This window comes from Chenopodium quinoa, unplaced genomic scaffold, assembly GCF_001683475.1.
Source record: "Chenopodium quinoa cultivar QQ74 unplaced genomic scaffold, ASM168347v1, whole genome shotgun sequence".
In the NCBI taxonomy this organism is placed as follows: Eukaryota; Viridiplantae; Streptophyta; class Magnoliopsida; order Caryophyllales; family Amaranthaceae; genus Chenopodium; species Chenopodium quinoa.
In genome coordinates this window covers 927,501-949,897 of record NW_018742483.1, presented here as the reverse complement: position 1 = coordinate 949,897, position 22,397 = coordinate 927,501, and the positions used below count along the sequence as shown (strand labels likewise).

Sequence of the window (22,397 nt, the reverse complement as noted above, 5' to 3'; positions counted from 1 at the left end):
CTACTAAGTAATAACTAGCTAACTTATGGTCAGGACAACATTCCAAGTTTTAAATATTGGTTCATATTCTTTACACGGTGATATTCACACGAATTTGTTTTTGTATAGATTATTAAATGTAAGAAACAAAAACATAATTGTACTTCTAAATGTTCTAATATATATGGTTCTTGTTCGTCTCAGCTCTCAAGATCAGATCAAATGATATAAAAAAAAACGTTTCTAATGTAATTAACATGGTCTTAGGGTTTGTTCACATTTATTGAACTGAACTAAACTGAATAGAGCTGAAATGAATAATTTATGAGAGAATGATATTAGGAGCTGAACTGAACTAAACTAATTGGAGCTGAACTTAACTGAACTAAAAATAAGCTAAAGTGAACAGACCCTTACATTAGTTACTTGTAACCCACATAGACCAGATCCAAACTCGTCCCAAACACTCGTATGTCAGCTCTAGTTACATGATATTGTGGTGTTCTTGCTATGAACTATTTTAGTTTTTGACCCATTAACCAATAATAGTTAGTCTTTATATACTCCATAATATATATTGTGTGTACTTATAGTCGAATGTTAACACAATTAATCATTTCTCAATAATCAATTGTTATAATTTAAGTTATTGTACTTTTATATTTCGACAATACTTATTTTTAGGTTATTTATTCAAGGGTTATCCGGTCAATTAGGGGTTACTTATTCATGGGTTACTCGGTTGGTTATAGGTTACTTATAGAAGTAACCCTTGACCGACTAAGTAACCCCCTAAATAAATAACTCTTGATAAAGTAATTTCGAGGCCACAATAAAAATAAGGTCGTTCTAATGTATTTATTTAGTATTTTTTATTTTAAAATAAGCACTATTATAATATATATATAACTTTTACTTTTTTGTAGAGAGGAACAATATATATATAATTAATGTAATAACTAGTTATTACATTATGAATAGCCATACAACATGTCTAATTAAAAAATAGAATTAAGCACTTATAAATTAAATAAAAAATAAAACAAAAACAAAAATAAAACACACAAATAGACTGAACTGAGCTGAGATGAAATGAACTGAAATAAATATACCATGAGAGAAGGAAATAAATAAAACACAAAAATAATCGTATGAGAAAGGCTCTAAAAAGGACATATAATTGTATAAAGTAACACTTAATCTTTGTTCACAAATAATTGTATAAGATCATCTCCTTTTTTTATTTAATTTATAAGTGCTCTAAAAAAAAAAGGAAATTGCTGTTAGGCAGCTAATTACCCCAAAGCCCCACACAAAGACACCTCACAAATAGATATCCCCCTCACAAATCCCAAAAATGATGAAGCGCTTAATTCACTTTCATTAGCCGCCAACCTAATAAAAAATTTAATTAAACCACCAAAATTCCCCTCAATCCTCAACTAGAAGAAACCTTCCCGTATATATATATATATATATATATATATATATATATATATATATATATATATATATATATATATATATATATATATATATATATATAAATAAAAATAATAAAAAAAAAATACTTTGTTTCTGAAGAATCAAAAGCGTTGAACGACTCCTAAATCGAAGATCCGACTTACACTCGCAAGATCAATTCTTGGACAGAATTTAAAGGTTAGATCTATTTACTTTTCGTTTTTTCTAATATGTAGTGTTCTAATGTGTGAATCAATGGTGGTTTTAATTTCCTTTATTTTTTCCAATACGTATGCGGTATCAATTGAATTACATTGGATTATAGTTGATATGCTTGAGTAGAATTGTTCTCGATTTTTTATTTTATTTTTGCAATTTCTGCTTCAATTTGGTGTGGATCAAGTGATTTTTGCTCTTTATTTTAAATAGTTTCGTATGGCAGTAGACAGCTTTCCTATTTTCATCTAATGTATTCGTTTTTTTTTTTTGTTTTTTTTTTTTTTTTTGTTAAAATTAATTAGTTTGATTATATTTTATTTGTATAATATATTCAACTTTCTGATAATTTGTTTGCATGTTCTGCTATTCAGTTTTTTTTGGCTAATCGATTATCATATATGTGCAATTCAATTCTTCAACTTACTCAATATAACATTTTTTCTGTGAAAAAAACTCAATGTTAATTGATTATCAAATATGTGCAATTCAATTCTTAAATTTACTATGTGGAAAAAGCTCTTTGACAAGTGTGTGTGCAAGGAAGGCGGGAAGGTATGTAGTTAAGGCAAGGGGGCAATGTGCAGGGAGGGGGGCAGACAAGAAGGAGGGGGGTGGAGCAGTATGCAGTTAGGGATTAGGAGGTAAGTGTGCAAATAACGTTGGGGTGTGTAGGCTGGGATAGGGTAGATGTGCAGCTAGGGGAGGTGGGGTAGTGTGCAGCGAAGGGGATGGGAATAGATGGGATTAGTGTGTGCAAGTAAGGGGGCAGGCAGAGACGGGATGAGTTTAGTGTACAAATAGGGGATCGGTTCAATCTGCAAGCAAGGGAGAGTTGTGTACGCAGGTGTAACAAAGGGAGGGGCAGGTTTGTAGCAAGGAGGAGGGAAGGTGTGCACTCAGGGAGGGGTCAACTATTTGTATATGTGATAATGTGCTGAATTGGAAGTTAGTTGTGAAAATTCAGTTTATGTATAAATGTCTAATGATACTTTACAAAAGTAACATGTTGATTATTACAATCAAAGAAGTAATGTTGAGTATTTGCTTAAAGTTGATGAATATGAAAATTTTTCTATCTTGTTCTTTCAAGTTAGAGCAACTTAATTCATTCATTCATTTGTTTTTGTTTTTTTGTTTTTTTTTTTTGTTTTTTTAACTTTTTATGTATTCATAGCACTTCTTTACACATGGATATGTTGGATGTTCAAGAGAGGTTAGAGTGGATGAGGTGTGCTAATAGGACATACAACTTATACATAAAAGGGGTTAATTCATTTCTTGAGTTTGCTTTTCGTGACTTAGCATCAAATAGTGATATAGGAGAGGAGGATAAGAAGGTACCTTGCCCTTGTAATCGTTGCAACAATGTTCAACATAAAACAAGGGACGAAATATATAGTGACTTGTTGGTGAATGGAATTGTGCAAGGGTATGTTCGCTGGATTTATCATGGAGAATACAAGCCGCCACAAAAAAAAAGTAGAAATGATTTGGGAGAAAGTGCTAATGATGATATATTTAGGATGATCCATGACAGGTTTAGTCCTGGAGTCTCAAATGATGAGATAGATGACAAGTGCGATGAGGAGCAACAGGGTTCTGAGTTTGATTATCCTAGATTTACTAAGCATCCAAATGAGGCAAACATGTATGAAAATTTGATGAGAGATGCTCAACAAACTTACCCTGGTTGTGACAAATTCTCCAAATTGTCATTCATTTTAAAGCTATTCCAAATCAAATGTATGGATGGCATGACTAACAAAGCTTTTACTAATATGCTTCAATTGTTCAAGAATGCTTTGCCTGAATGTGCTGATTTGCCTTCGAATTATTATGAAGCACGTAAGATGATTGCTGATCTTGGTTTCGACTATAAAAAAATAGAAGCATGTGAAAATGATTGTATGTTATTTTGGAAAGAAAATGCTAACCTTGAAAAGTGTTCCATATGTGATACTAAGCGCAATAGAGCTTCTCCAAAAGTACTACGCTATTTCCCACTAGTTCCAATGTTGCAAAGGTTGTTTATGTCATCTAAAACAGCAAGTGAGATGAGATGGCATTCTGATAAACGCGAAGATGATGGAGTCCTTAAACACCCGACAGATTGTCAAGCTTGGAAGCATTTTGATAAAGAACATCCTTCTTTTTCTGCAGAGATACGTAATGTAAGGCTGGGTTTAGCAAGTGATGGGTTCAATCCATTTGGCGGGCTTAGAAGTGACTATAGTATATGGCCAGTAGTGCTTGTTGTGTACAATCTTCCTCCATGGATGTGTATGAAACAACCTTACACAATACTATCTTTGTTAATTCCAGGGAAAAGTGGACCTGGAAATAACATTGATATATACTTGCAACCATTAATTGAGGAGCTAAAAGAATTGTGGAAAAATGGAGCCAAGACTTATGATGCTTCAAAGGATTCGTACTTTCAAATGCGTGCTGCATTATTATGGACCATAAATGATTTTCCATCTGGGTGGTCTACCAAAGGCTATAAAGCATGTCCATATTGTATGAAGGAAACTAGTTCTATTCGACTACCAAATTTGGGAAAATGTTGTTACATGGATAATCGTCGATTTCTTCCTACCGATCATAAATGGAGAGATAACAAATCTTTTAATGGAAAAGTAGAAACAAGAGGTCCTCCTAAACATCTATCTTCGAATGAGATTTTAGAGCAACTTAGAGATCTTGAAGACATGAAATTAGGAAAAACAATGAAATTGCCAAAGAGAGATGATAATTGGATAAAGAAAAGTATTTTTTTTGAATTGCCTTATTGGAGTACCCTTTTGCTTCGACACAATCTTGATGTCATGCATATTGAAAAAAATGTACTTGACAATATTCTCGGTACTTTGCTGGATATTGATGGGAAGTCAAAAGATAATTTAAAGGCTAGACATGATCTAAAGCATTTTAAGGTTATGAAGTATCTTGCTCCTATATTAAAAAATAGAAAGTGGCATATTCCTCCAGGACTTTACACCTTGTCTAAGGCACAAAAAGAAAAGGTGTGTAAGTTTTTAGAGACTTTGAAGATTCCTGATGGATATTCTTCTAACATTTCAAAATGCATAAACCTTGACAAGTGTAAAATATATGGTCTAAAAACTCATGATTGCCATGTGCTTATGGAACAATTATTTCCACTTGCAATTCGTGGGGTATCCTTACCCAAAGTGAACGATGTGATAGTGAAATTAAGTACATTTTTCAAGGACCTGTGCTCTAAAACATTGAAAGTGAAAGATGTAGAAAATCTTGAATGTGAAATTGTGCTTATTTTGTGTGAAATGGAGAAGATTTTTCTTCCATCATTTTTCACTATCATGGTCCACTTGTGTGTCCACCTAGCTACTGAAGCAAAAATTGGTGGACCGGTACAATATCGTTGGATGTATCCAATAGAAAGGTATTCCTTGTATATGAATATTTTTTGTTTAGTTTCTTTATTTAACTAGTTGAACATGTTTTCAAATTTTTTATTATTTTGTAGGCTCCTACGTAGATTTAAATGTTATGTTCGAAATAAGAGTAGGCCGGAGGGTTCCATCGCGGAAGGTTACAACATTGAGGAGTGCATGTACTTTTGTTCAAAGTACTTGCATGAAATTGAGACCAAATTTAATCAACCCGAGAGGAATGATGATGCGGGAAATAATGACTACGAAGGTATATCAATTTTCGCATCATCGGGTATTCCTTTGGGAAAGGCTAAAAGTAGGTCTCTCAATGAATAAGAGTTAGCTCAAGTCCGAGAATATATACTTAAGAATTGTGATGAAGCACAAGCTTATTTAGAGTATGATATATTACTTTTGATTTTAAAAAAACTACTAAATATACTTTCTAATACGACTATCGTATGATATATTTTTTTATTTGATTTTCAGCGAATATGAAGATAGCACATCTAACAAAAATTTAGTGGATTGGTTTCGTGATCGGGTATTTCATATAATTAATAGTAGCTTTATTATTTTTTTTATATTATCAGTTCGTGTTAGTCTCATTTTTTTAATGTTATTTATTTTATATACATAGGTTATGGATCTGCCTAATGAAGGCAATGATCAAGTCGTAAACGATTTGAAAACTTTGGCTTTAGGTCCTTTGAAAGGTGTTTTGTGTTTAAATGGAATTCTTGCAAATGGATTTAGATTTCACACAAGGGATATAGAAATGAATAGGGTACACCAAAATAGTGGAGCTATGGTCAAGGGCGTTGTTGGGAATACAGAAAAAGATTATTGTGGGATCCTCACTGAGATACTTGAGATACAATATTTGGATGGAAAACGTGTGGTGTTGTTTCGTTGTGATTGGTGGGATGTTCATAGGGTTGGAAGAGGTGTTAAGGTTGACAAGCATGGCAATGTGAGTGTCAATAGTCATTGTTCATTGCGTACCAAAGAACCCTTTGTGCTCATGTCTCAAGCTCAACAAGTATTCTATGTTAGTGATGGACTTTATCATGATTGGCTTGTTATTGTAAAGACCCATCCAAGGCATCACTATAATGTTCTAGAAAAGGAAGTTATTGAAAGTGATGAGGATGCATTACAACAACTACAACCAATGATGGCTGAAGGCCCTCATGTCTTAAGCACAATTAATTTAGAGGAGACTCATGATCCACCTTTTGAAATAAGTGATGATGTTGGTGAAATCGTCATAGATGCCACTGAGGAAAATCAACCCAAAGATTTCAGTTCTGAAGAAAATGAACAATTTGATGATGACGATTTACTAGAGGATGATGAAGATGATAGTGAGAGTGACCAAGAGAGTGATAATGATGATGATATTGATCTTGCTTGACTCAAATTTTACTGTTTTTTTTTTTAAGTTATGAATTGCTTGTATTCACACTTATATCCTAGGCATTTTGAACTATTTCTTTAATTACGTTTGCTTTTTTCTTACACTTTATATTTGTGCTTAATGATTTTTTTATAGAATAATTATATGTGATGACTTTATTATTGTGAATAATTATTGATAATAGGCCTTATCAGACTAACAAAGTGTATCTGACATGACATGTACAATAGTTAGGAGGTTTGGAACACCCGTGCATTAGGTTTTATAAGGCAATTAGTGTGCAATATAATTCTGCAACTCGTGTTTGTTTTGTAACTGTAAATTTTATGATCAATGTAAAAGCAAATGAATGAGTATGAAAGAAAGAGGCTTCTAACAATTGCAGCCAACAAACAAAGATTGGAGTCGTTGGGCGTAAAACGAATTGCTTCCTCTATGACGAGTTTGGTTGAAAGTACAAAAAAGAAGAAAAGAAAAGAAAAAAGCAGTGCTGGCAGGGGCGATGATGATTATATTCCCAATGATGATGAGCTTGAGGTTCAGGAACACGAGAATGAACCTCAAATCAGATTTACAAGAAGGGTATTATTTCAATTAAGAATGATTCACTTTGCTTCCCATTAATCATAATAATTTCTGATATTTTATAAATTTGTATCAGGCTAACATAAGAAATTTGAGAGAAGGAAACGAAAAAGGGAATTTCATTCCACCAAAGTCATTGGCGAAGTTTCTAAAGATGAACAAAAAAACACAAGAAGCAATTGCCATGGACAAAGAACAAAAAGGTGTCTCTACTCTACTTGATTCTTGAATTTAGTTGTTTCTATTGTCATTGATATTGTTATTGCTGCAATTTTATCTAGAATTTCTTAAAGATGTATAAAAGCATAATGTGAAAATTTTTATCATGGTTATGGCCGGAATATATAATGTGAACTATGAAGCAAATAAAGGATGGTAGATATTGTATTGTATAAATATAGGATTTGATCGTTTGGCAAACAACCTTTCTACTTTTGGACTGAAATCTGAATTTGGAAAACTTCATTGTACTTATCTTAGTGATAGAATTTGGAGCCTACACACACCTGCTGCCCCCTCCTGCCTACACACATCTGCCCACTAATTTCCTACACACACCTGCCCCCCTCCTACCTATACATACCTCCCTGCACATACTTACCTCCCTCCTTCCTGCACACACCTCTTTGCACACATATTCCACAAACATTCCCCACTCTTGCTTGCACACACCTCCCTACACACTTGCCCCAATCTTACCTGCACACACCTCCATGCATATCTGCCCCACTCTTTCTTGCACAAACCTCCCTACACACATATTCCACACACATTCCCCACTCTTGCCTGCACACACCTCCCTACACACTTGCCCCAATCCTACCTACACACGCCTCTCTACACACCTGCCCCACTCTTTCCTTCACACACCTCCATGCACTCCTGTCCCACTATTTGTCTTTTACTAGGAAAAGATTAAACATCAGAATATCAGATTATCAGATTATCTGTCTTACTACTTGTGGTGCTTCACTTGTCTTTATTGGTTGTTGTAGCCTTCATTGGTTGTTGTTTCCCTGTTGGATCTTGTTCCTTCTAGTGTTAGTCTAAATATTATGGTGTTAGTTGGTTTGGGCCACTTGGGTCCATTGCATATTCACTACTTTATGCATATACAGTGATTCAAATCTATTTTACTTGTTTTTTTCCTTATACATGTAAATAGAAAATGAAGAAGGAGAGACAAGGGATGATGATAACAACACAACTTAATATTATGATGAGGATGGACAAATTGGTCAATATCTTGAACGTGAAAATGCATCTTCAGATAGTGAACCACTCATCATCAACGAACTCATGAATATAACAGAGGAGGAGGAATTAAACATTTCAGCAAGTATGAATAATCCCTTCAAACATATGTAACATGCTTAATTTGATTTTAGTCATGTCAATTCTATACCTACTAAGCTTATGCATGATCTATGTACAATTGTGAAAAAAAGAGGGACAGTATATTGCAGGAAGCTTACTCTATTACCTCCGGGTGAAAAACTAAATGTGGAGTTTGATGAGGATGGTGTTGCTATTGGTGACAATGCTTCATTATTTTCTTTCTTCTTGGGTCAACAAGTTCGTAATAAATCTGTTTGTCCAATACAAGTCAAGGGTTGGAATGAGTATACATCTGAAATATTAGACCATTTGTGGGCTTGCATCCAGGTAATATCATATCATAATACACATCAATTCTTGCATTCTGACCCACTTACAGAACTAGAAAACCTGATGACTTGTGACAATCTCAACTAAATGATGGTGTATTATCAAAATGTAAAGCTGAAGCCCTCCAAATTCTCTTTGTGAGCTCATAGAGCCTAAATAGATGATTTCTGAATACTCTGAGCATATTACACACATACCATTTGTTCTAATTCCTCTCTTCATTACTTCGTTCTATTACTATCATGTCTAATTAACATCATTTATCATTAGCATGAGCATCCTTCAAATCACATATATTTAGAAGATCAATAAATGTAATATATATAGTTAAGCGTTAGAGGTATTAATATACTTATTTTTGTATATTTCAGGAGAAGTGGTCATTTGATGATCCTGAACAAAGGAGGGAGTGTGTCATGAAACATGCACAACGATTGTTTAGATATGCAAGGAGAAAATTGAAAAGAAAGTACTTTAGTAAGCTGACAACAAAAGAAGAACGTCTCAAAAATAAGCCAAGTCACATGACTAAAGTTGAATGGAAGTTCTTGGTCGACTATTGGAGTAATGATACAGTTATGGTAATATACTAATATACTGTGATAATATATATATATATATATATATATAGGGTCGGGATCCGGTGAGACCATCCCCCTATATGAGACCATCTCTTATATGACACCAAATCTGAGCCCTTGAACTAAATAGATCTGACGGATGAAAAAGCGCATAGTAATGGAAAAATCAGTAAATACACCACCTAACTGTCATCTCTCTCCACCTAGCTAACTAACTTCTCTCTCCACCACGAAGCTTCATCAATGGCGGCTAATCAGTAACGCTGTTTCTCATTGCTTCAAATTGCTTCATCAATTGCTTCATCAAATTAATCATAAGCAAGTTCACACCGACCTTGCTCGCCTTGCGCTACAAATCATCAATTACTAATCGCATTTCCATCGCTGCTACAAATCAAATTCGCCAGGTGAATTGCATGTTAATTGGATGATAATTTTTGATTTTTTAGTTTGTTCTGTTCTTATTAATTTGCATATTTAATTGCATCAATCACTAGGTTATTGAATTGCATGTTAATTGCATGAGAATTTTCGATTTTAGAGGTTTGTTCTGTTCTCATTGAATTGCTTGTTTAATTGCATCAATTATGGATTTGATTGAATTTACTTCTTTGAAATATTTTGAATTAAATCAAAAATTTAGGTTTGATTAATTTGATAGAAATTGAAAATTTGCAATCAAATTTAAAATGAGCAAATGAATTGAAAATGAGCAAACCTAAATATTTGTAATAATATAAAAAACATATAATGAGCAAACATAATTAAATTGAGCAAATATAAAAAGGAGCAAATGAGCAAAATAAGTTGGTAATTATGGTGGTGGTAGGGTGCAGGGGACAGGGGTGGCGGCGAGGGAGTGAGAGTGCGACAGGTTGTGGTGGTGATATTGGTGGTGGTAAGGTACAGGGACAGAGGAAGGAGAGAGAGTTTGGTGGTGGTGGTAATTGTACAGTGTAAGAAAGAGAGAAATGGGATTCAGCTCATTAACATGAGTTGCAGAAGCAGTGAAAGTGAAAGAGGTAGCTGTAGCTAATGAGCAAATATTTAGTTGCTCATTTATCAAATGAGCAAGTGGTTGTGCTTCTTAGATTGAGCACTTCTGTGTGCTGTGATAATCTGAAATTACCGTGTGTATGTGTGTGTGTGTGTGTGTGTGTGTGTGTGTGTAAGTGAGTGTAAGAGTGCATGTGTTAGAGTGTGTGTGTGTGTCTAAGAATGTATGGTTTTTGCTGGCAAATATGCTATACTATGCTATACTGAATGCTATATATGCTAGGTTTTGCAAAACATATTGAAGGGTAGCATTATCAAGTTTTACTCCTTTTCAAATCATCATTTCTGATATCAAATCATTGAGTTCCTTGGTTTTCTTGCCTGCACACAAGCCCCACCCCCCTTCTTCTTGGTCTATTTCCTGCACACCAACCACATTCCCTTCTTACACTTACTTATACAAACCTATTCCCCCCCCCTCATTTTTCTGTTTGCAATTCTGAATTCTGAATCTGATTTCAGAAATGATGAGCAACAATGAAGAACTTGACAGTCATTCTAGTACCATCACAAATGTGGCAACTACTCCTACAATAGTAGTTTCTCCTAAAGTAGCACCTTTGCTCACTCCTGGAGGAACAAAAGAATGGCTTCCAATATGCCCTAATGAGTTGAAACCAGCTATAGGGATGAAGTTTAATAATCTTGAAGAGGGCCTTGAATTTTATAAAAGATACGCATTTGCTGCTGGATTCAACACAAGAAAATCTACAACTAAAAGGCAAAGAAGAAGCAAAGAATTGAAATCACAGTATATCTTATGCAATAAAGAAGGATACAAAGAGAAAAGAAAGCCTACTGTTGAAAAAGATTTAAATAACAACGAAGGAGAAAGCAATGAAGAAAAAACTTCAATCAAAAGGAAGAGACTCGTTACTCGTGTTGGGTGCAAGGCACATATTATCATAAAGCATTGTGATGATAACAAATTCATAGTGTCACAATTTCATGAGAGACATACTCATCCACTTTATACACCTAGTTGCAATCTCTTCCAAAAAGAAGGAAGAAAAATGAACATAGTGCACAAAAAAATAATTGTGAATAATTCTATGGTACGACTTTCAAAGCCTCTTATGTTTCATGAATTCTCTGTATGTTCTAATAAAAGTAGTATGCTCATTTGAAAAATGAGCATTAAATTATTTGCTCATTTGACAAACTGTTTTGTTCTTTAAATATGTGAATATTGGTCCTGTTACAACTTTTCGAATGATGAAGGAAATTGTTGGAGGATATGATAACATCGGTGCATCTAAGCAAGATTTCAAAAAATTTCATAGAGATTTGAAAGCATACATTCAAGGAAGTGATGCTCAAATGTTCGTGGATAACTTTACTAACAAAAAGTTAATGTGGAGCGCTTTTTTCTTTGATTTTGAGATGGATGATGATTATTGCCTTTGTAGAGCATTATGGGCTGATCCCCTTTGTAAAAAGAGTTACGCTCTATTTGGTGATATGGTATCCTTTGATACCACATACCAAACCAATAGGTAATTCATAAAAATCACAAATCATTTTTATGTTATAACTATAGCTTAAATTAATAACTTTGTTTTAAATGAACTTAGTATAACTGTTTGTTTATTTCACAAATGAGCATTGATTTATTTGCTCATTTCAGAAATGTGCATTCAATTATTTGCTCATTTGACAAAAAAGAAAACAATAGCATTGAGTTATAAGCTCATTTGACAAATGAACAATCAATTATTTGCCCATTTGTCAAATGAGCATTGAATTATTTCAGTAGCTGATGACAATTCTGATTTCATAATCTGAATTCAGATTCTATCACAGATTGTGAGTGCGTGTATGTATGTGTATATGTGTGTGTGCGTGTGTGTGTCTGTGTCTAAGTACGTGTGTCTTTGTATTTATGTGTGTGTGTAGTTATTTGATCATTTAAAATTTAATCTGTATGTGTAAACAGGTACAACATGGTGTTTACTCCATTTACAGGGGTTGACCATCATAAGAGCTGCATTACTTTTGCTGCTGGTTTCATAGCAAAGGAAGATATAGTGTCATTTGAGTGGTTGTTCAGATTATTTCTCAAGGCAATGGGTGGAAATGAACCAAATTGTATGATTACAGATCAAGATCCAGCAATGAAAATTGTTGTTAAAAGTGTGTTTAACAAGACTGAACATCGCTTCTGTATGTGGCACATAATGAAAAAGTTACCAGATAAGGTGGAGAAATCAATCATGCAAGAAGAAACTGATTTCCTAAAAAAATTATGTGCTTGTGTTTGGCATCTTGAAATTGAACCTGCTGAGTTTGAAGAAAGGTGGAACAAGGTGATGGTTGAATACCACTTGGAAGAACATGAGTGGTTAGGTTATATGTACAAGATAAGGAACAAGTGGATTCCGGCGTATTTCAGAGATGTGTTCCTTGGAGGAATAATGCGTACAACATCAAGATCCGAAAGCGAAAACAACTTTTTTTGCTCCTTTATCAATCCTCATGTATCACTTGTTGAGTTTTACTTGAGATATGAAGCTGCAATTGATGCCCAGAGACACACTCAAGGTCAGAATGATAATGATTCAAAGCACAAATATCCTGAGTGCAAAACACCACTAGGGATAGAAAAGCATGCCTCACATTTATATACTAACTCTGTCTTTTATGAATTTCAATATGAGGTTGAAATTGCTTGTTTTTCATGTGGTGTTGATGAATTGAAGAAAGAAAATGGATTGGAAGTTGCAAAAGTAAGTGAAGGAAATCGGATTAGAACATTTGATGTTGTGTTTAATCCAACTAACTTTGACACCACATGTTCTTGCAAGTTGTTTTATAGACAAGGAATTCCATGTAGACATAGATTTGGGTTTGGAAAGCAAAAAGGTTTGAAACCATTCCGGAGCAGTATATGCTACACAGATGGACTACTATGGCACTGAAAAAACCAATTTTTGACTTGGGTGGAAACCTGTTGGAGCAATGTGCTAATTTAATTGACAAGAAAAAATTGTTAAATGATTTATGGTCAGAGATACACACTTGTGTAAGTTTGGCAGAAGGCAATGATGAAGATATTCAAGATCTTGTGATAAATTTTCAAGGAATAAGAAAGGATTTGGAGGCTAAGAGGATTGCAAGGATTAATGAAACAACAGGAAGTGCAAACAACAAAGGACAAGACATTGAGCTATTGATTGGAGCTAGTGTGCCAACTGAAATAATTGTCAAACCTCCAAAAATTTCAAAGAATAAAGGGACTGGAATTCATGTATCAAATGTAGAGACTTCAAAAGAGAAAGGGGCTGAGATTGATGTGCCAAATGTTGAAACAAGCGGTAGAAGTGCAAAAAGGCTAAAGGGAGAAAAAGAAAAGGTTGTAGAACAAAACCAGAAAAAGAAGAGATTATGTAGAGGTTGTGGTGAATTGAGTCATCATGATATTAGAAACTGTCCAAACAAAGTATAATGATACTTTTATACAAATATAAAAGTTAATATTTTTATATAAATATATGATTTAGCATTTTGTGTTTTAAATTTTGTTGAAATGAGCAAATATTTTGCAAGCTCTGTTTATCTATCATACACACATATGTAATTATACCAAAGCTATTGTAATGTCCTTGGTAACAGAAATAGTCCAATCCAAGATATTATACAATGAGTTCAATAAAGAGAACATACCCTAATCTTCAAAATCATAGAGGCTAAATTAACTAGATATTTGCTGATATTTGTATAATAATACTTTTATACAAATATAAAATTTAATATTTTTATATAAATATAAGATTTAGCATTATTTATTTGGTCATTTGGCAAATGAGCAAATAGTTAATACTCATTTGTCAAATGAGCAAATAGTTAATACTCATTTGTCAAATGAGTAAACATTCCTTTTAATAATACATTAAATCAACAACCATTTCTTTGCTCATTTGTGAAATGAGTAAGCATTAGTTTCCTCATTTTTTAAATGAGCAAATAATTAGTTACTTATTTAAAAAATAAGAAAACATTTCTTTGCTCATTTAGCAAATGAGCAAATAGTCAGTTGCTCAAATAGTTAATCAGGAATTTAACAAATGACAAACAACTTAGTCAATAAGATAGAAAATCATATCCATTACATTGACATAGCAAAATTTATACTTAGAAAATCCTAACAACATCATAAAAACATTAGATCAACTAAGAACATTTATCACATTTGTCCTATTAAGAACATCATAAAACTAACAATTCTATTGTTCTGTACAAAAACTATACAAATCCTAAGAACAATTGATCAACTTCAGTCTTCAATTCTCTCCGTTAATTGCTCTTGGATTGCTGCCCCTAGCTTTCTTCAGCATCACTTGCTTCCTCAGCCTTTTTTTTCTTTTGGACAACTTGTTTAACAGATTTAACAGTATTTACTTCACTTGAAATAATTGAGAGGGTATACTTCAAACGAAGTTTGTCAATGATTATGTCCTGCAAAGAGAAAAAATGAAGCAATAATTCAGAGTAAGTATAGGGTAAGTAATGGCTTCATGAATGTATATCAACAAGCTGCTCACAAATTTTAATCTAAAAAGTGCAGATTTCTCATTCCAGAAGAATCAAATTATAAAAATTGCAATTAGACTTTTTCTGGTTAGACTTACATTATTTTTCTTTAAACCTGAATTCCACTTTTGCAAAGCCATATATGTTTCCATATGCCTCATCATTGCAACACCGCAATGCAAATGATAATCATCTAAAGACTTCCAAGGTAAATCAACCACAACAGACTCCATAGATTTGATTTGTTTTGACAAAATAACACTTTGTATACTTCCTTCCACCATTCATGAAATATGAAAATGCACTTTTCTGAAAATGAACAAATAAGTTAAAATAAGAACAAAAACAGGTGGAACAAATATAGTTAGAACAAGCAGAACAAGATCAAGATAAACAACTAAACTCAAATCATTTTTCTAAATAATCTAACAAAATCTTGAGCCATTACTGCCACCTACCCACACATTACACAATTCTGATTCCAAAAACTAATTTCAGAATCTGATTTCAGATTCTATTACAGGTTGTATGTGTGCTTGTGTGTGTGTGTATGTGTGCGTGTGTGTATGTGTGTGTGTATGCGTGTGTGTGTATTTGTGTGTGTGTGTGTGTGTGTGTTTGTGTGCGCCTGTGTACGTGTGTGTGTGTGCCTGTATACAATCAGAAACTCTCAAACACATTGTTCAAATGCAGAGATGCACATTATGTAGAAAAATAAATCACAGAGTTTTGCAAGTATCCTCTAGAAAAGTTTTACATGTCATATATCCCGAAAGAATCAAGCTGACCATGAATAGATTCAAAGTGAGGTCAGAGACAGAGACTAACAGGAAGCTATTTAAGACTTTGCTTGTGTGTGTGTGTGTGTGGGTGTGTATGTGTGCGTGTGTGTATGTGTGTGTGTATGCGTGTGTGTGTGTGTGTGTGCCTATGTATGTGTGTGTGTGTGTCTCTGGCGTGAGTGTGTGTGTGTGTATTTTCTTGTTATGGGAGAAAGAAGAAATTCAGAGGAGAATCCTCTGAAAGGGTTAGGGTACCAGTGATATAATGAGAGGAGACATGAATAAAGAATCTGGTAACAACATGGCAGACATCAATGAGGATATTAATGATGAAGAAGAAGTGGCTGAAGACATACCAGATTTTTAAGCAATTTCTTATTTTCTCTAGGACCTTCACTGTAATCAATAACCTCAATTGTACCACAGTCTGTGGTGGTGTTAAAACATACCAGATAATAATGATCCTTTTCAAATACCGGGAAAAAGAAAAGCTCAATATCTTTCTTTGGGATGATTGTTTTGCTGAATTCCAACTCCACAACCTCACAAAACATTTTATTCCTTTCTTGAGCACGATCACTTTCGTATTGAAAAAGGCAATCCTAAAAAAATAAATAAAGAAAAATACATAAATAAGATGAACATAAATGAAAAGAGTAAATAAGAAATGAGTAAAGTGAATTTGAAATGAGAAAAGTCATAAAATGAGTAAATTGAATTTTTTTTTACAAATGAGCAAGTGAATGTTTTGCTCATTTCGAAAATGAGCAAAGAATTAATTGCAGCTATCATTCAATTATTTATGTAATTACAGAACATACAGAATGTTAGTTGTCAGATAGCATCATAAACATAAAGAATTAAGTCCTTTGGTTTAAGACCATATAGAATTATAGATGCAGCATGTCTGTGAATTCTCACTCGTCACTGATTCAGACCTTATTACAGGTCATAAATAAGAGTCCGAATTGTGCAGGACCAAAATTTGACCATAATACAACTCATAAACACTGATTATACATTGATTCAGACCAAGGAAGTCAGAATTTATATTATTATTAGTTCTGTATTTCAAATATTTTATCAAAAGATTTTATGTTATTTAGTATCCAATAAGAGACTTGAATTAGTTCAGTATTTAATTTTTGCTCATTTGACAAATGAGAAAGAATATTTGACAAATGAGCATTGAATAGTTTGCTCATTTGACAAATGAGCAAAGAACTAATAATAGTTTTTGCAAATACAAAACAACATCTACATTCAAATATAAAAAAATTATATGAAATGAGCAAAGTGAACATGAACAAAATAAAACAAAATAAAATGAACGAGTTGAACTTTCTACAGCATTAAGACCAAAAAAGAAACGTCCACAAGAATTGACATCTTTATATTGCTCATTAAAATTTAGAACAGTAGACCATGCATTAATGATATCGCCATGAATTTTGCTCTGAGTTTTTAGCATTTCAAGTTGAAATAGCATTACTTCATTATCAGGCTCACCCTTGCATAAAAACCCTGCATCACTACATATAAGATTTAGGGAAGTTAAAATAATTTCAATCGTAGATATGTGAAGTGAGAATATAGAGCTAGACTTGTTATAAGAAAGAAAAATAAAGTCAGTTGCCAAAATTTCCAGAACTGAAAAAATTGAATAAATACTTACAAACGATTTTTCTTCTCATGAAAAAATGAATCCATAACACCTTTCTGAACTGTTGTTAATGGTGTATATATGTTGATAATCCGAGACTTAAAAGGAGATCTTATTTGCAACGATGGTTGCACTTTACGCTTCTTTGGAATACAACTCTCATTTTCAGCATCTCCTTTTCTCTTAAGCGCAATTGGGTCTTCTTGAGCATTCACAGCATCAGCATCATCAACTGATTTAGAAGCACCAACTTGTGCACTCACAGGAGCAACTATAGGTTCATCAGTAGGTGCAATGCTGGGGGACTTCTCTTGAGAATCATCTTGAGAAGAGATTCCTAAGCTGAATGAAGGAGTTCCACATCCTTTGGAAACTGAACTTCTTAAACTATATCTCGTACTTGACTCTCCAAGTTTTTTAAATACATGTTCAGCAACCTTAGGCTGTATGATAACAGATGGATCTTCAACATCAGGTATACCACTTGCTATGTCAACACATTCAGCAGCAATCTTAGTAATATCAATTGGTTCTGATTCAATCAGTTGATCAACCCTAGCATAAATTGTAGATTCAGCATGCTTGTCATTGCCTGAAATCTTCGAAAACCTATCCCAAGCTTCAATTACAGCTAGATCTTTCCAATACTGTTCATCTTGGCTAAATGAGAGAGGAATATCTTCAGTCAAAGCTTTAGAGCTCATCTTCTGCTCATCACAAACAGTCATTGCATCTTCCTTCAGCTTTTGAATCTTCTCATTGTTTGGAAAATACTTAACAGCAGTTTCATGTTTTTCACTGAAATCCATGTATGCCAAGACTAGATTTGTAGATGCTGTTGCAAGCTCCATAAGGCATTTCTATAAAAAAAAAAAAAAAATTAATTCACAATAATGGAAAGAAGCCAAGACCATCTTGAATACTTAAAGGAGTACCAAACTTTAGAGCAAAATCATGATCAGCTTGTTAGAGTTTTCTTTTCTAACAATTAGAGGATCATTTAACACTACACCTGGATCCTTAAATCCATTTCCCCAATAGCTAAAAGTCCTTTCATGCAGTAAATTAAAACATAGATGCTCATTTGTCAAATGAGTAATCAATTTTTTGCTCATTTACCAAATGAGCAAATAGTTGATTACTCATTTATCAAATGAGCAAACACCTACACATGTTAATGAGGAGGTTTTACCATCTGAGGTGTTTAAAGCTAATCAGATTTATGTTTAAAGCTAACCAGAAGATGTATCTTAGGGAGGATAGGGATTGGGCTAATAACAACTCGCACACCCCCAACCTTTTAACCCCCTACTCTTTCATCGCACGACAATCCCCAAATTCACAAAACAACAATTCAAATTCACAATTAAGTAAAAAATAACAAAAATTAGGAAAAAAACAAAAACAAAAAATGAGCAAAGTCATATAAAAATGAGCAAATTAATATAAGTTTCCAGAAAAGTCATATAAATACCTTCTTCGGATCTTGTTCAATTTCTTCATTTTTTGTATGAATTGGATCAGATTGTTCCTAAAATCAAGCAAAAAAAAAAACAAAAAAAAAAAAATTACATAATTGTGTAATTTTCATCCAAATCACACAGTATCAAATGAGCAAAAAATAATTGCTCATTTGACAAATGAGCAATTATTTTTTTGCTGATTTAGGAGGTCCATTAATGTGCTATAAAAGCACCACATTGCATCATTTTCCTTAAAGCAAGATTTGTTCCAATTCAATTCTTCAAGCAATGCCAAAGACATAGAAAAACTAAGTATTGGTTACAAGTGAAATACCAGTTTTGGTTGTTTGCTGCCAGAAGGACCAACAAGCTTCTGGTTTTTATAAAAACTCCAAGCCTCCCCTTAAAAATTTCCAATTTCTCACGACTTGACAACATATTGGTTGTCCAACCTTTGAGAACTGGAGTTTCTCGTTTGGCTCTAACTTCCTCAATGACAAACTGATCAACGTATAAAAGCTACAAACAAGTAAGATAGAAAAAATTAGTACATTAAAATTAAACAAATAAAAATTAATACATACAATAGCTACAAACAAGTAAGAAAAAATAATTAGTAAATTAAAAATCAACAAATAAGTAAAAAATACTACATTAAAAAAATAACATTGCATCACATTGCTATAAAAGCACCACATTGCATCATTTTCCTTAAAGCAAGATTTGTTCTAATTCAATTCTTCAAGCAATGCCAAAGACATAGAAAAACTAAGTATTGGTTACAAGTGAAATACCAGTTTTGGTTGTTTGCTGCCATAAGGACCAACAAGCTTCTGGTTTTTATAAAAAACTCCAAGCCTCCCCTTAAAAATTTCCAATTTCTCACGACTTGACAACATATTGGTTGTCCAACCTTTGAGAACTGGAGTTTCTCGTTTGGCTCTAACTTCCTCAATGACAAACTGATCAACGTATAAAAGCTACAAACAAGTAAGATAGAAAAAATTAGTACATTAAAATTAAACAAATAAAAATTAATACATACAATAGCTACAAACAAGTAAGAAAAAATAATTAGTAAATTAAAAATCAACAAATAAGTAAAAAATACTACATTAAAAAAACAACATTGCATCACATTGCTATAAAAGCACCACATTGCATCATTTTCCTTAAAGCAAGATTTGTTCCAATTCAAAATCTTCAAGCAATGCCAAAGACATAGAAAAACTAAGTATTGGTTACAAGTGAAATACCAGTTTTGGTTGTTTGCTGCTAGAAGGACCAACAAGCTTCTGGTTTTTATTAAAAACTCCAAGCCTCCCCTTAAAAATTTCCAATTTCTCACGACTTGACAACATATTGGTTGTCCAACCTTTGAGAACTGGAGTTTCTCGTTTGGCTCTAACTTCCTCAATGACAAACTGATCAACGTATAAAAGCTACAAACAAGTAAGATAGAAAAAATTAGTACATTAAAATTAAACAAATAAAAATTAATACATACAATAGCTACAAACAAGTAAGAAAAAATAATTAGTAAATTAAAAATCAACAAATAAGTAAAAAATACTACATTAAAAAAACAACATTGCATCACATTGCTATAAAAGCACCACATTGCATCATTTTCCTTAAAGCAAGATTTGTTCCAATTCAAAATCTTCAAGCAATGCCAAAGACATAGAAAAACTAAGTATTGGTTACAAGTGAAATACCAGTTTTGGTTGTTTGCTGCCAGAAGGACCAACAAGCTTCTGGTTTTTATAAAAAACTCCAAGCCTCCCCTTAAAAATTTCCAATTTCTCACGACTTGACAACATATTGGTTGTCCAACCTTTGAGAACTGGAGTTTCTCGCTTGGCTCTAACTTCCTCAATGACAAACTGATCAACGTATAAAAGCTACAAACAAGTAAGATAGTAAAAATTAGTACATTAAAATTAAACAAATAAAAATTAATACATACAATAGCTACAAACAAGTAAGAAAAAATAATTAGTAAATTAAAAATCAACAAATAAGTAAAAAATACTACATTAAAAAAACAACATTGCATCACATTGCTATAAAAGCACCACATTGCATCATTTTCCTTAAAGCAAGATTTGTTCCAATTCAAAATCTTCAAGCAATGCCAAAGACATAGAAAAACTAAGTATTGGTTACAAGTGAAATACCAGTTTTGGTTGTTTGCTGCCAGAAGGACCAACAAGCTTCTGGTTTTAATAAAAAACTCCAAGCCTCCCCTTAAAAATTTCCAATTTCTCACGACTTGACAACATATTGGTTGTCCAACCTTTGAGAACTGGAGTTTCTCGTTTGGCTCTAACTTCCTCAATGACAAACTGATCAACGTATAAAAGCTACAAACAAGTAAGATAGAAAAAATTAGTACATTAAAATTAAACAAATAAAAATTAATACATACAATAGCTACAAACAAGTAAGAAAAAATAATTAGTAAATTAAAAATCAACAAATAAGTAAAAAATACTACATTAAAAAAACAACAAAAATTAAAGTAATACCATAAGAAACAGTAAAGATCCAGGAAAAGAACGAGTTTGACGTTCTTCCCAGAAAAGCTTGGCCTTCACAAGTGAATCAAGGATATACTTGCACCAATTCAAGTCCTTTATTTTATCAACATCAGAAAGAAATGTGAGAATATCAGAATTGATATTCACATTTTGTTTCCCTGAAAAAAAATGAGCAAAACAAAAGAAAAATGAGCAAAAGGAAATTTAAATGAACAAAATATAATATAAATAAGCAAACAAAATTGAAAATTAGCAAACTCCTATAAAATTTAAACCATGATGTTGACTCTCCACCTTTTCTTGATGATATAACTAATTTATAATATAACTTGAAATTTTTTGACAAGTATGTTAATATGAAGTATGTACCAAATCCTATTCCAAATTTTTTCACCCATCTCATCATTGACTAACAACAATATTCCATCAAAATATAAATAAATAGAAAAAAAGATAAATACATACATATATATATATATATATATATATATATATATATATATATATATATATATCTTATTCTGAAAGTGTCAATAGTCTCTATCTAATGATGTATAAATTCAAGTAACTGATTCTATACATATATGACCAACAACTTAGATAATATAATTGCTATATATAGCACACAACTGCTAAGTGCTAACTATAACTAAAAATAAGCAAAATAAAAATAAAAAGTTTACCATCCATCAATGTAGAAACGCATAGCACTACAAAGTTCCTTTTGAACATAAGACCAGCTGAGTTATGCTCTTTCAGAAACTCTTTCAGCTCCCCTATTTTGATAGAGAGTGAGTTGCTTTTTAATTGCTTCTTCCATTGCTGAATCACTTTCTTATCTCTGGAAAAATTATTTTTGTCAATTTCTATGCCACCCATTGGCAGCCCAAGTACTTGATGCACATGCTCTTCAGTGATACAAAAAGGTTCAGAATCTAGAATGTTTAAAGAGCATGTGTTAGCATCAAAGTGATGCACCAACCATAAACCCAGCTGCAAAGGCAGTTGGGTCACCTTCAAGAACT

At 32.8% G+C, this 22,397-nt stretch overlaps 3 protein-coding genes across 7 annotated transcripts in view; 2 read left to right on the top strand and 1 right to left on the bottom strand.

The window, feature by feature from the left end:
- Window positions 1-1,508: 1,508 nt before the first annotated feature.
- LOC110719106 (protein FAR1-RELATED SEQUENCE 5-like) lies at window positions 1,509-13,969 on the top strand. Of its 5 annotated transcripts, none has more exons than XM_021898004.1 (9): window positions 1,509-1,641; window positions 6,887-7,083; window positions 7,163-7,289; window positions 8,252-8,425; window positions 8,553-8,751; window positions 9,126-9,335; window positions 9,571-9,742; window positions 10,854-11,887; window positions 12,328-13,969. In XM_021898004.1, the coding sequence occupies exons 8-9, from the start codon at window positions 11,604-11,606 to the stop codon at window positions 13,307-13,309; spliced, it is 1,266 nt and encodes a 421-aa protein (XP_021753696.1). In that variant the 5' UTR covers window positions 1,509-1,641; window positions 6,887-7,083; window positions 7,163-7,289; window positions 8,252-8,425; window positions 8,553-8,751; window positions 9,126-9,335; window positions 9,571-9,742; window positions 10,854-11,603; the 3' UTR covers window positions 13,310-13,969. The 5 variants fall into 5 exon arrangements, with proteins under 5 accessions (XP_021753696.1, XP_021753695.1, XP_021753694.1 ...); XM_021898003.1 differs by having other exon boundaries at window positions 8,543-8,751; XM_021898002.1 differs by having other exon boundaries at window positions 8,535-8,751.
- LOC110719140 lies at window positions 2,850-6,498 on the top strand. Its single transcript, XM_021898046.1, has 4 exons — window positions 2,850-5,089; window positions 5,174-5,401; window positions 5,571-5,625; window positions 5,722-6,498. Exons 1-4 carry the CDS (start codon window positions 2,850-2,852, stop codon window positions 6,496-6,498), a joined length of 3,300 nt encoding a protein of 1,099 aa, XP_021753738.1.
- A 7,963-nt stretch (window positions 13,970-21,932) lies between the features above and the next one.
- LOC110719108 overlaps window positions 21,933-22,397 on the bottom strand; it is an 857-nt gene continuing 392 nt past the window's right edge. The window contains exons 1-2 of the mRNA XM_021898007.1: window positions 22,387-22,397; window positions 21,933-22,213 (exon numbers count right to left, since the gene is read on the bottom strand). The exon at window positions 22,387-22,397 is cut by the window's right edge and continues 392 nt beyond it. Of these exons, the coding sequence (XP_021753699.1) occupies window positions 22,208-22,213; window positions 22,387-22,397 (17 nt within the window). The 3' untranslated portion in view covers window positions 21,933-22,207. The remainder of the gene's footprint in view (window positions 22,214-22,386) is intronic.